The sequence below is a fragment of the Silurus aristotelis genome (assembly GCF_946808225.1).
Source record: "Silurus aristotelis genome assembly, chromosome: 12".
In the NCBI taxonomy this organism is placed as follows: domain Eukaryota; kingdom Metazoa; phylum Chordata; class Actinopteri; order Siluriformes; family Siluridae; genus Silurus; species Silurus aristotelis.
Window position 1 is genome coordinate 22,305,457 of NC_139585.1, and position 15,492 is coordinate 22,320,948.

Below are 15,492 nucleotides of genomic sequence, written 5' to 3' on the forward strand. Positions count from 1 at the left end.
ACACAGTATCAACCTGTTTAAAACATATTTTAAGTTACTCAACCACTGTACTGTATTTAATATAATAACAGAGTATGGGCATTGCAGCATCATTAAAATAGATCTTATATATATATATACATATGTGTGTGTGTGTGTGTGTGTGTGTGTGTGTGTGTGTGTGTGTGTGTGTGTGTGTGTGTGTGTGTGTGTGTTATTTATATTTTATATATTTAAAATATTTGTACAAAATTATTCTTTAAATATAAAAGTATCGTTTTTTCCACCTTAATGAATTTCTTTAAAAGTAACAAAGAATTAGGGCTGTCTAATATAACCTTAAGCACTTCAAATCAACATATACAGTAGCATCACCATATTGCTGAAAATCTTTTATTTAAATAAAAAAATATAGATTTTATTTTTACCCCTTTAATAGGGTAGTTCTTCCACTGCAAATTCTGTTATTACTGTAAGTATGCAACTTTCGTCTGAGCCTATAGCACTTGTGGTGGTTGTCTAAGTTACGCAACTTTTACATGCTAACATTTTAATGTTTTGTGTAAATGTTGTAGGATAGTCCATAAAAAGAAAGAGACAAAGAAAAATGCATAAAATTGTGATTTATTCCCAGAAGGGTATTAAACAAAGTATAGAATAAAATGCATGACTCATGACTTTGAGACGATAGGACATCTATTGATTGGTATTACACAGACCATGTGAGTGAGCAGTGCTGGTGTAACCCACAGGATTCTACTAACTGGTGTACACAGCCCATTCTTACCACAAAGTCCTCCTGACGATTTGATGACGTCATGCATTAAGAAAGCCGGGTAGGGGACAGAGGAGGAAGGCAAGGCGAGCCGCTCAGTGCAGGATCTGCTGTTGGGATATCATCAGCAGGAAGAAATGGAGGTGCCACGCGTGGCTCGCAGTGTCAGCAGCCCGACAAGCCCGTGCGAGGACGTGATGAAGAACCTGAGCTTGGACGCGATACAGCTTTGTGACCGAGAAGGTAGCACTGGGCATTGTCCAGCTCAGTCATTTCTTTCCCATTTGGTGAACGCGCGTTTGTGTGTGTGTGTGTGTGTGTGTGTGTGTGTGTGTGTGTGTGTGTGTGTGTGTGTGTGTGTGTGTGGTTTTAATAGGTTTTGTTGCAATCTAATCTAACATCTATTGCAATCTCTGCAATGTCTGTATTCGTATTTGTGACCACACAATCACAGTTCTAATGACAGTAAAAGAAAGATTTTTTTGGAGAGTTTTAGGTTGGTAGGCAAATCAAACGGTGATTAATCAGTACTGTGATCAGTTTTATACTCTGGATTGGACAAACCGGATATTTAAACTTCCTAAAATCGCGCATAATAATAAAAACATCGTTTGTTTGCATTTGCGCTTGATTTTCAGCACCATGGACACGTACCTCAATAAAAGAAGACAAGTCTGCTGGGGTGTGTGTTTGAGTGTGTGTGTGTGTGTGTGTGTGTGTGTGTGTGTGTGTGTGTGTGTGTGTGTGTGTGTGTGTGTGTGTGTGTGTGTGTGTGTGTGTGTGTGTGTGTGTAGGGGTAGGGGTAGGGGTAGGGGTGGTTGTTGAGTTGTTGGGCGATATCAGAAAAGACACCCCACCCGACTTTCTCTTGCAAAAGAACAAATTCTATGTTAAACTAATCCCCATAGAATGTACACATATGAGCTAGTGACCAAGCATGATCTGTAGGTCTGATCCATGATGCACATTGTGCTGATTCATGTTCTGGAAAGTAGAGTATGAGTCGCATTGCACATTTCGATAAAGCAAGGTGACTTAGGATCATGGATTGCTATTAAGGACAAATGTTTTAAAACAGAGAGATAAGCTCGGGACTGAGCCAAAAAAAAAAAAAAACATTGTACTTTATAGTGAAGACTGACCACCTACTGTGCTCACTTCCAGAGTGCCCAGATCGACTATAATTAATTTGCTTTTTAATTTAACACTGTATAGATTTTGATAAATTATCCAGCATAATTCCCTATATTTTCATTAAGGGCTGATGTGATCTATGGTGATACTGATGTGCTCATCCATCAGTATGAGCACTATCCATACATATTAAGCATTATTGACTAATGTATACACTTCTAACCTGTCCTGGAGTGCACTTTATCTTTTTAGCAGCAAGGACACTGTGTCATTCAGAATTTATAAATATCTTCTTATAGGTTATCTGAGTAAATAAAGCATATCAGAAAATGTATTAATTGCAGCACATTTGTTCTATACTTTGAACTTAATTAGGGAGCATGGCTTATGAGTGTTTGAAAGTGTGTGAATGTGTGTATGTGTGCTCTAGTGGATTTGTTTGAAGGAGCTACTTTATATTCCACACCAGCCCTAACACACTGGTAAAGGAACCTGAAGCCCTTTTGGCTATGCTGAGAGAGAGACAGCGAGAGACTGTGTATTTTTTTAAATTGATGGCTTGTGCTGTAAAAATCAAAGAGTTTTTACATATGTATGTCAGCATTTCATGTACAGTGCTCTCTCCTCACTTACCCATACACTAAATGTCACTTTGAAATCAGCTGTGCATGTGCCATTGGAAACCCATCTCTCATATCCAAACTTGCATGCTCTAATACAGATTATAATGCCAGATGGGTTCCTATGATGTCACTCTTCATTAGAATAGTGAGGGTGGGAGAATAATGTGTGCCCCTATGTGCCCAACAGACCACCACACAGATGCTGGCGGCTCTCTCATTTCACACACCTGACATCCAGATTGGATGTGGCACAACACGGGGCATGATGTGAAAATAATCAATACCGCTGAGTCATGCTGGAACATTCTGCCCAGTCCCAACTCATCCCTGTGCTTTCTAGCTCCTGATTTACCTCAGCAGTGACGCGTTGTGTTGGATTGTCTAGTTCATTTGCTTTTCTATTCAAACTCATTAGCATGTGACTACAGACAGTCTATAATTGTGATGAGGGGATATGTAACCCTGGGAAAAAACCCTAGGAGCCCCAGCTGGGTTGATCCTTTCGAAGACTGATGGTTTTCAGATGCATGGTCCAGCTGTGGTAGTGAGCACTGGGTCCAAGGGAGGCTACCATCTGCCAAGCCTTCCCACCCACCTACCAAATGAATAGAACAATTTAGCACAGGCCATCAATTTACTAATTGTGGCAGAGCTTGTAGCATTTAAGAAAAGGCAAACATGGACAGAAAAAGAGAGTCGATTCATCATTATTAGCCCATTCATGCTTTATGTGGCATTATGGGTTGTTTGTATGCGTATAGGCCATGGATGTTACTGTATTTAACAGGGTGCAGGCATTAAGCAATAATAGAGGGGACAGTTACACTAGTGGATTTGCAACAAAGAGATGTTAGCGGTATGCCTATTAATTTTTACTAATAAACCCTTTTTTTTCAGCCTGAATTGCAGTCAAATATTTTATTGCTAACAGAACCTTGCAACCACATAGACACACTACACAACTATCCAGTGATAATTTTTGTTTTGTTTTGTGTACAAGGTGTCAATTTAAAATTAGTGTTTGTTCCAGATATGTTTTGTGCCTCCATGTGCAAGCACATCAAATCCGTTCCATTCCTACTTTCAAAACACATTACAAGCTAGTTGGTATCAATGACAGCTACATTTCACACACATTATGAGGTTATTCGGCTCTGTCTGGCTAAATGCAGAGTGCTACACAGTAAAATCTCACATTTATTTCACATTTAACATGCTGTTAATAGGTGTTTGGCATCGATCGGACTCAAATATACACAATCTAAAACTTTGCCAGTGAAGCAGAAAGATGAATTTAAAACAAATGTGTTTCTGCCAAGCACTTTAAATAAGCCTGGTCATGCTTCTAAATAAAAGTCCTAAACCTTTTTAAAATATTCATTCTATGATAATATAAAGGCAAGATCAGAATACAAAATGAGCAAAGAATTTGTGCAAAAAAGTTGAGAATATTGAGAAAATTAAAGTAAGAAAATGAAATTTAGAAAATTACTTTATTGATCTCACAGGGAAATTGTTATTTCTTCACATATCCCAGAAATGTAGGAAGCTGAGGTCAAAATGCATGGTCAGCCATGTAACAGCATCCCTGGAGCACAGAGGGTTAAGGGCCTTGCTCAAGGCCCAAAAGAGTGGCAGATTAGCGATAGCAGGTCTTGAACCCCTTGAACCTTCCAATCAGTAACCCATAGCCTTAATCACTTAGCTACCACCACATAATGTATCAGAAGTGGGATACTTGCCTTAAAATGGTTCAAATGCATAATTTTATTAAAACCTGCTTTAAAATCTAGAAAGCAGTAGACGCCAGCAGGAACGGTCATGGTGTTCTGAATATTTCATCCAGAAATACAGTATATATTGCATGAAAATAGAATTTTGCTCAACCCTGGGCAACAGAATGCAATTATCGCCAATAGTTGCTGAAAAGTGGCTCAAAAATCTGCACACTAAATGCATCCTTAAAGAGTCTGATCAGAGATTGAAGGCTGACATTTGTGAATAACCTTAAGCTGCCAGCTTTACAGAAATAATGGGCATGACCGAAAGAGTCAAAATCATGGTGGAAAGTTCAGGTTTGTATATTTTTCTCTTTTATTTGTGTCCCGGTACTCTGAAAAAATACAGCTTGTGTCTAAGTAGTCTTTAAGTATTAAGTGCTCTTTCGTGCTAAGAGCTAATTGCATTAGATAGTTGTGTGTTCAAACTGCCAGGAATTCCAGACACTCACAGTGTAGTATATTATTAAATATACTTTAGAAACTGTTAAATATTCTCCTGAAATATGTCTCTTCTTATGGAATCTGAGGTGTTTAAGTTCCAAGCTTCATCAGGCTTTGTAGACATCCCTGTTGTGCCATCCATATGCTCCTTTATTCTTAATGTTGGGTTAACGTGCTGATTTTGGACTCTCCTCAACACCTCCTGGCAAGCCAGCACAGTCAGACAGGTCGGACTGTGGGTGACGGCCAATATTCACTTTCACTAGGTTTGTTGCCCTGCTCCCAAATGTAGCCTGTTAAGTCATGGTTTAACAGCTTGTCCCTAATTAACAGCAGAGGTGGGAAGTAACGAAGTACAAAAACTTCGTTACTGTACCTATGTAGATTTTTTCGGTATCAGTACTTTACTCCACTATTTATTTTTCAGACAACTTTTTACTTTTACTCATTACATTTTTACACAAATATCTGTACTTTTTACTTCTTACATTTTCAAAACCGGCTCGTTACTTGATTTGGTGAAATATTATTTTTTTATTTTCACTGCATGCCGATTTCAGCCGAACAACCGATTTCCTGTCATTGCGCGTTCAATCCACTGGTGTATAAAGTCCGGACTCTCACTCACCACAGAAGGCAGTAAGAGGTTTGGGGTTAACGTGGATGATGTAAACATGACTGAGAACAGACACATTCCTGATCATCATCATCTTTTCTCTGCTTGTGTTCTATATGTTCTATTGTGTTCTGCGGTGTGTCCAAACTTTTGGTCTGTACTGTATATATATATATATATATATATATATATATATATATATATATATATATATATATATATATATATATATATACAGTACAGACCAAAAGTTTGGACACACCTTCTCATTCAAAGAGTTTTCTTTATTTTCATGACTATGAAAACACATGTGGAATTATATATGGAATTATATACATAACAAAAAAGTGTGAAACAATTGAAAAATGTCATATTCTAGGTTCTTCAAAGTAGCCACCTTTTGCTTTGATTACTGCTTTGCACACTCTTGGCATTTTCTTGATGAGCTTCAAGAGGTAGTCACCTGAAATGGTCTTCCAACAGTCTTGAAGGAGTTCCCCGAGAGATGCTTGGCACTTGTTGGCTCTTTTGCCTTCACTCTGCGGTCCAGCTCACCCCTTAACCATCTCGATTGGGTTCAGGTCCGGTGACTGTGGAGGCCAGGTCATCTGGTGCAGCACCCCATCATTCTCCTTCTTGGTCAAATAGCCCTTGATGCCTTCAGTGTGACTCTACAGTGTGACAATTTCGTGCCATTTAAAATAATTGTAATTTTGACAGCCAAATATATATATATATATATATATATATATATATATATATATATATATATATATATATATATATATATATATATATACAGTGAGGAAAATAAGTATTTGAACACCCTGCTATTTTGCAAGTTCTCCCACTTAGAAATCATGGAGGGGTCTGAAATTGTCATCATAGGTGCATGTCCACTGTGAGAGACATAATCTAAAAAAAAAATAATCCAGAAATCACAATGTATGATTTTTTAACTATTTATTTGTATGATACAGCTGCAAATAAGTATTTGAACACCTGAGAAAGTCAATGTTAATATTTGGTACAGTAGGCTTTGTTTGCAATTACAAAGGTCAAACGTTTCCTGTAGTTTTTCACCAGGTTTGCACACACTGCAGGAGGGATTTTGGCCCACTCCTCCACACAGATCTTCTCTAGATCAGTCAGATTTCTGGCCTGTTGCTAAAAACACAGAGTTTGAGCTCCCTCCAAAGATTCTCTATTGGGTTTAGGTCTGGAGACTGGCTAGGCCACGCCATAACCTTGATATGCTTCTTACAGAGCCACTCCTTGGTTATCCTGGCTGTGTGCTTCGGGTCATTGTCATGTTGGAAGACCCAGCCTCAACCAATCTTCAATGCTCTAACTGAGGGAAGGAGGTTGTTCCCCAAAATCTTGCAATACATGGCCCCGGTCATCCTCTCCTTAATACAGTGCAGTCACCCTGTCCCATGTGCAGAAAAACACCCCCAAAGCATGATGCTACCACCCCCATGCTTCACAGTAGGGATGGTGTTCTTGGGATGGCACTCATCATTCTTCTTCCTCCAAACACGTTTAGTGGAATTATGACCCAAAAGTTCTATTTTGGTCTCATCTGACCACATGACTTTCTCCCATGACTCCTCTGGATCATCCAAATGGTCATTGGCAAACTTAAGACGTGCCTGGACATGTGCTGGTTTAAGCAGGGAAACCTTCCGTACTATGCATGATTTCAAACCATGACGTCTTAGTGTATTACCAACAGTAACCTTGGAAACAGTGGTCCCAGCTCTTTTCAGGTCATTGACCAGCTCCTCCCGTGTAGTTCTGGGCTGATTTCTCACCCTTCTTAGGATCATTGAGACCCCACAAAGTGTGATCTTGCATGGAGCCCCAGTCCGAGGGAGATTGACAGTCATGTTTAGCTTCTTCCATTTTCTAATGATTGCTCCAACAGTGGACTTTTTTTTACCAAGCTGCTTGGCAATTTCCCCGTAGCCCTTTCCAGCCTTGTGGAGGTGTAAAATTTTGTCTCTAGTGTCTTTGGACAGCTCTTTGGTCTTAGCCATGTTAGTAGTTGGATTCTTACTGATTGTATGGGGTGGACAGGTGTCTTTATGCAGCTAACAACCTCAAACAGGTGCATCTAATTTAGGATAATAAATGTAGTGGAGGTGGACATTTTAAAGGCAGACTAACAGGTCTTTGGGTGTCAGAATTCTAGCTGATAGACAGGTGTTCAAATACTTATTTGCAGCTGTATCATACAAATTAATAGTTTAAAAATCATATATTGTAATTTCTGGATTTTTTTTTTTTGATTATGTCTCTCACAGTGGACATGCACCTACGATGACAATTCCAGACCCCTCCATGATTTCTAAGTGGAAGAACTTGAAAAATAGCAGGGTGTTCAAATACTTATTTTCCTCACTGTATATATATATATATATATTTATATATATATATATATATATATATATATATATATATATATATATATATATATATATATATATATATATATATATTTGGCTGTCAAAATAAAATGATTTTAAATTCCACGAAATTGTTTTCCTTTCTTTACTTAGATATAAAATAAATAAATTAACTCCAGATAAAAATATTTTTAATCAGTAAACTTTTGTTTTATTTCTGAGTCTCAAATCAAACACCAAAATCCGCCATGATTCTCACAATTTACCCTCTGGGTGGCGTTTTGTGGGTTTTTCCCTCATAATGGCGACACAAACTTAAATTACTGTCTTTATTGATCGTACAGATAAAAACAATACATCATTTAAATCTGTAAAATGTCTATAATTTTATATATATAAAAGCTTCCTGACTTGACTTGAAGAGGTGCATTTTCTCCGGTATCACCTCATTAACTGTCCGTGTGGAAACATAGCAAAGGCTCTAAATGATGTCCACACATCTCTGCACTGATATAGCCTTTATATTTAATCACTGTACATATGCTTACATATATATCACATGCTGTACATATGATACATGTTTAGTAAATGTCTCTGTCTCACTGTATATGTCTCTCTCTTGCTGTCTCTCTATTTGTTTCTCACTCTTTCTAAAGCTGTGTCTGTGTCTCTTGTCTTTGTCTCTGTCTTTCCTGCTTATTTACATGTCTAACAAAGTTTTGAGTTTTGAAGTAATGCCATTAGTGATCTATGATGAAAGACTTCCCTGGTTCAATTCTTACCTCTAGTTTCATATTGAACATTATAAGAAGTTTTTAAAAACAGAACAATGAAAGATCATTAAAATTGGTTGCTGGCAAATCATGGTATATCAGTGGTGCAGGTGTTGGAGATGTGGTTCTTGTACCTGAGCCACTTCTCATAGACTTCGAGTTACTGAGAGAATGTACAGGAAGAAGTTTTGACCCTCTACCATCATGATCTAAGAGAAAACACTGGTCTCCTAACTATAGAAAAGCCAAGAGTCCAATAAGCAAAGGTTTGTTTGCCTCTTCTGTGTTGGTGTAATGGTCAGTGAAGTGGTTGCTGCTATCTGACTCACCTGGTTCGATTCCTACCGCTTGGCTTTCCTTTAAATTGTTTAAAAAGTTTTTAACATGAACCAAAAATGAACCAAAAAAGGTCCTAAAAATCAGGTTCTTGCAGGAAATCCTGTGGCTCAATTGGAAGAGCTTTACCTCTGGGTTGAGAGGTTGCCGGTTCAAACCCCGGCCAGGGTTCAAAGTAAAGAGTGTGGAAGGTTCTGGTGGCCGTAGTAAGGAAGGTGTCAGAAATGGCTGCGTGGAAGGTTGGATGTGGTTTCGGAGGGTGTATCCTGAAGCAGGGGGGCAATAACCGGGCATCTGCCCCCCCCGGCATCTGAGAAGCTGAAAACAGGGTGTTATGAAGCAAAAACGTCCAAAAAAGTATCGACTTAGTTTTGCATATATAGGAAAAAATTTTGCCAATAACCTATCACCCTCACTTTTTCTGAGGTTGTGAAGCAGCATGCATTCACAGCCTTTGTTTACAGTTACCTACCTCATTGCTCACCAGACACTACTTTACACACAGCTTATCTAGTGTGGGGACAAGCCAGAATCGAACCAGCAACCTCTGAGCTCAGAGGCAAGGCTTTTATCACAAAGCCAACAAGTCCCACAACACACTTTCTTTTTTTGGGGGGTTTATCATTTGTTTCATGCTTCAAAGCAAGAAATTCAGACCAGACAGAAACACAGAAAGCAGGATTCGAACCCTGAACCCCACCAACAGCAAAATACCAGTCTTAACCCACTGAACCATCGGGAAGGACCGGCTGTGACGATTGTTTAAAGCAGGTCTATCTTTTCTTTCAAACCATTAACACAAGAATATAATGCTAAAGACAGACATAGGAAGCAAACCTATAACGTGACTAGCAGGGACAAAGCAGGATTCGAACCCTGATTCACACCATTAGCAAGGTACCAGCATTAACCCACTGAACCATCAGGAAGGACAAGCTGGGAAGCTTGTTTAGAGCAGGTCTATCTTTCTTTTTTACCCATCAAAACAAGAATATGAAGATGTAGTAATCAGAATTTAACCTACCTCATGACTAGCAGACAGAAAGCCAGGTTTGAACCCTGACCACCAACTTTAGCAAAGTACCAGCCTTAACCCAATAAGCCATCAGAAAAAAATAGGATAGGAAGCTTGATTAGAGCAGGTCTTTCATTCTTTTCAAACAATCAACACAAGAATTTAACGCTAAAGAAAGATGTAGGAAGCGAATACAGATGTAAGTAGCACAAGTTGAACCCACATTGTAAATAACAGGAAAAAAGCAGGATTCAACCCATGAGCCCCACCACCAGCAAGATACCAACCTTAACCCATTGAACCATCGGTGAGGACAGGCTAAGAAGCTTATTTAGAGCAGGTCTATCTTTCTTTTCAACCCATTAAAAAGAAAAACATATCGCTAAAGAAAGATGTAGAAAGTGAATCCTGATCGTGACTGGCAGACAGAAAGCAGGATTCGAACCCTGAACCCCACCAAAAGCAAGAAACCTGATTTAACCCACTGAGCCATCAGGGAAGACAGGCCAGGAAGGTTGTTTAGAGCAGGTCTATCTACCTTTAAACCATCAACACAAGAATATAAAGCTAAAGAAAGATTTAGGAAGCAGGAACATAACCTACATCACAACTAGCAGGATTCAAACCCTGATCCTCACCATCAGCGAGGCACCAGCTTTAACCCACTGAACCATGGAAGAGATCAGACTAGGAAGCATGTTTAGATGAGGCACAAGCCTTTAACCACTGAGCGACCACTGCTTAAAAGCATGTGTGCTTTTTGGAGGGTTCATACTTTGTTTCATGCCAGCGCAGTAAGAAAGAAGGCATGTAGGACTGGCTTTGAAACCTTATCCCCAGCGTGGACTATATTAAGGACCATGTTCAGGCACAAGCCTTAACCCACCGAGCTACCACAGAAGTGCCTTTTTTTTGGTGGAGTTATCTTTCATTAAAGACCAGGAAATCAATCCAACACAGAAAGAACAGAATTGAAATGTTTTCAGAGGGGACAAGGTCCAGAAGTTTTATTTACCAACACAGCAACCAGGCAAGGCTTTTATCACAAAGCCATCAAGTCCCACAACACACCTTCTTTTTTTGGGGGGGTTTATCATTTGTTTCATGCTTCAAAGCAAGAAATTCAGACCAGAAAGAAACACAGAAAGCAGGATTCGAACCCTGAACCCCACCAACAGCAAAATACCAGTCTTAACCCACTGAACCATCGGGAAGGACCGGCTGTGACGATTGTTTAAAGCAGGTCTATCTTTTCTTTCAAACCATTAACACAAGAATATAATGCTAAAGACAGACATAGGAAGCAAACCTATAACGTGACTAGCAGGGACAAAGCAGGATTCGAACCCTGATTCACACCATTAGCAAGGTACCAGCATTAACCCACTGAACCATCAGGAAGGACAAGCTGGGAAGCTTGTTTAGAGCAGGTCTATCTTTCTTTTTTACCCATCAAAACAAGAATATGAAGATGTAGTAATCAGAATTTAACCTACCTCATGACTAGCAGACAGAAAGCCAGGTTTGAACCCTGACCACCAACTTTAGCAAAGTACCAGCCTTAACCCAATAAGCCATCAGAAAAAAATAGGATAGGAAGCTTGATTAGAGCAGGTCTTTCATTCTTTTCAAACAATCAACACAAGAATTTAACGCTAAAGAAAGATGTAGGAAGCGAATACAGATGTAAGTAGCACAAGTTGAACCCACATTGTAAATAACAGGAAGAAAGCAGGATTCGAACCATGAGCCCCACCACCAGCAAGATACCAACCTTAACCCATTGAACCATCGGTGGGGACAGGCTAAGAAGCTTATTTAGAGCAGGTCTATCTTTCTTTTCAACCCATTAAAAAGAAAAACATATCGCTAAAGAAAGATGTAGAAAGTGAATCCTGATCGTGACTGGCAGACAGAAAGCAGGATTCGAACCCTGAACCCCACCAAAAGCAAGAAACCTGATTTAACCCACTGAGCCATCAGGGAAGACAGGCCAGGAAGGTTGTTTAGAGCAGGTCTATCTACCTTTAAACCATCAACACAAGAATATAAAGCTAAAGAAAGATTTAGGAAGCAGGAACATAACCTACATCACAACTAGCAGGATTCAAACCCTGATCCTCACCATCAGCAAGGCACCAGCTTTAACCCACTGAACCATGGAAGAGATCAGACTAGGAAGCATGTTTAGATGAGGCACAAGCCTTTAACCACTGAGCGACCACTGCTTAAAAGCATGTGTGCTTTTTGGAGGGTTCATACTTTGTTTCATGCCAGCGCAGTAAGAAAGAAGGCATGTAGGACTGGCTTTGAAACCTTATCACCAGCGTGGACTATATTAAGGACCATGTTCAGGCACAAGCCTTAACCCACCGAGCTACCACAGAAGTGCCTTTTTTTTGGTGGAGTTATCTTTCATTAAAGACCAGGAAATCAATCCAACACAGAAAGAACAGAATTGAAATGTTTTCAGAGGGGACAAGGTCCAGAAGTTTTATTTACCAACACAGCAACCAGGCAAGGCTTTTATCACAAAGCCATCAAGTCCCACAACACACCTTCTTTTTTTTGGGGGGTTTATCATTTGTTTCATGCTTCAAAGCAAGAAATTCAGACCAGACAGAAACACAGAAAGCAGGATTCGAACCCTGAACCCCACCAACAGCAAAATACCAGTCTTAACCCACTGAACCATCGGGAAGGACCGGCTGTGACGATTGTTTAAAGCAGGTCTATCTTTTCTTTCAAACCATTAACACAAGAATATAATGCTAAAGACAGACATAGGAAGCAAACCTATAACGTGACTAGCAGGGACAAAGCAGGATTCGAACCCTGATTCACACCATTAGCAAGGTACCAGCATTAACCCACTGAACCATCAGGAAGGACAAGCTGGGAAGCTTGTTTAGAGCAGGTCTATCTTTCTTTTTTACCCATCAAAACAAGAATATGAAGATGTAGTAATCAGAATTTAACCTACCTCATGACTAGCAGACAGAAAGCCAGGTTTGAACCCTGACCACCAACTTTAGCAAAGTACCAGCCTTAACCCAATAAGCCATCAGAAAAAAATAGGATAGGAAGCTTGATTAGAGCAGGTCTTTCATTCTTTTCAAACAATCAACACAAGAATTTAACGCTAAAGAAAGATGTAGGAAGCGAATACAGATGTAAGTAGCACAAGTTGAACCCACATTGTAAATAACAGGAAGAAAGCAGGATTCGAACCATGAGCCCCACCACCAGCAAGATACCAACCTTAACCCATTGAACCATCGGTGGGGACAGGCTAAGAAGCTTATTTAGAGCAGGTCTATCTTTCTTTTCAACCCATTAAAAAGAAAAACATATCGCTAAAGAAAGATGTAGAAAGTGAATCCTGATCGTGACTGGCAGACAGAAAGCAGGATTCGAACCCTGAACCCCACCAAAAGCAAGAAACCTGATTTAACCCACTGAGCCATCAGGGAAGACAGGCCAGGAAGGTTGTTTAGAGCAGGTCTATCTACCTTTAAACCATCAACACAAGAATATAAAGCTAAAGAAAGATTTAGGAAGCAGGAACATAACCTACATCACAACTAGCAGGATTCAAACCCTGATCCTCACCATCAGCGAGGCACCAGCTTTAACCCACTGAACCATGGAAGAGATCAGACTAGGAAGCATGTTTAGATGAGGCACAAGCCTTTAACCACTGAGCGACCACTGCTTAAAAGCATGTGTGCTTTTTGGAGGGTTCATACTTTGTTTCATGCCAGCGCAGTAAGAAAGAAGGCATGTAGGACTGGCTTTGAAACCTTATCACCAGTGTGGACTATATTAAGGACCATGTTCAGGCACAAGCCTTAACCCACCGAGCTACAACAGAAGTGCCTTTTTTTTTGGTGGAGTTATCTTTCATTAAAGACCAGGAAATCAATCCAACACAGAAAGAACAGAATTGAAATGTTTTCAGAGGGGACAAGGTCCAGAAGTTTTATTTACCAACACAGCAACCAGGCAAGGCTTTTATCACAAAGCCATCAAGTCCCACAACACACCTTCTTTTTTGGGGGGGTTTATCATTTGTTTCATGCTTCAAAGCAAGAAATTCAGACCAGACAGAAACACAGAAAGCAGGATTCGAACCCTGAACCCCACCAACAGCAAAATACCAGTCTTAACCCACTGAACCATCGGGAAGGACCGGCTGCAATGATTGTTTAAAGCAGGTCTATCTTTTCTTTTAAACCATCAACACAAGAATATAATGCTAAAGACAGACATAGGAAGCAAACCTATAACGTGACTAGCAGGGACAAAGCAGGATTCGCACCCTGATTCACACCATTAGCAAGGTACCAGCATTAACCCACTGAACCATCAGGAAGGACAAGCTTGGAAGCTTGTTTAGAGCAGGTCTATCTTTCTTTTTTACCCATCAAAACAAGAATATGAAGATGTAGGAATCAGAATTTAACCTACCTCATGACTAGCAGACAGAAAGCCAGGTTTGAACCCTGACCACCAACTTTAGCAAAGTACCAGCCTTAACCCACTAAGCCATCAGAAAAAATAGGATAGGAAGCTTGATTAGAGCAGGTCTATCATTCTTTTCAAACAATCAACACAAGAATTTAACGCTAAAGAAAGATGTAGGAAGCGAATACAGATGTAAGTAGCACAAGTTGAACCCACATTGTAAATAACAGGAAGAAAGCAGGATTCGAACTATGAGCCCCACCACCAGCAAGATACCAACCTTAACCCATTGAACCATCGGTGAGGACTGGCTAAGAAGCCTATTTAGAGCAGGTCTATCTTTCTTTTCAACCCATTAAAAATAAAAACATATCGCTAAAGAAAGATGTAGAAAGTGAATCCTGATCGTGACTGGCAGACAGAAAGCAGGATTCGAACCCTGAACCCCACCAAAAGCAAGAAACCTGATTTAACCCACTGAGCCATCAGGGAAGACAGGCCGGGAAGGTTGTTTAGAGCAGGTCTATCTACCTTTAAACCATCAACACAAGAATATAAAGCTAAAGAAAGATTTAGGAAGCAGGAACATAACCTACATCACAACTAGCAGGATTCAAACCCTGATCCTCACCATCAGCGAGGCACCAGCTTTAACCCACTGAACCATGGAAGAGATCAGACTAGGAAGCATGTTTAGATTAGGCACAAGCCTTAAACCACTGAGCGACCACTGCTTAAAAGCATGTGTGCTTTTTGGAGGGTTCATACTTTGTTTCATGCCAGCGCAGTAAGAAAGAAGGCATGTAGGACTGGCTTTGAAACCTTATCACCAGCGTGGACTATATTAAGGACCATGTTCAGGCACAAGCCTTAACCCACCGAGCTACCACAGAAGTGCCTTTTTTTTTGGTGGAGTTATCTTTCATTAAAGACCAGGAAAGCAATCCAACACAGAAAGAACAGAATTGAAATGTTTTCAGAGGGGACAAGGTCCAGAAGTTTTATTTACCAACACAGCAACCAGCTCGACCAGGAATCAAACTCATCCTTGTGGGGATACTGACATTAACCCACTAGGCTACCATGTCCATCCATCCATCCATCCATCTATCTATCTATCTATCTATCTATCTATCTATTTATT

At 39.9% G+C, this 15,492-nt stretch overlaps 1 protein-coding gene across 1 annotated transcript in view; it reads left to right on the forward strand.

Annotated features, from left to right (window-relative positions):
- The first annotated feature begins 692 nt into the window (after positions 1 to 692).
- Positions 693 to 15,492, forward strand: part of phyhiplb (phytanoyl-CoA 2-hydroxylase interacting protein-like b) — a 34,407-nt gene continuing 19,607 nt past the window's right edge. The window contains exon 1 of the mRNA XM_083556994.1: positions 693 to 997. Within this exon, the coding sequence (XP_083413120.1) occupies positions 892 to 997 (106 nt within the window). The 5' untranslated portion in view covers positions 693 to 891. The remainder of the gene's footprint in view (positions 998 to 15,492) is intronic.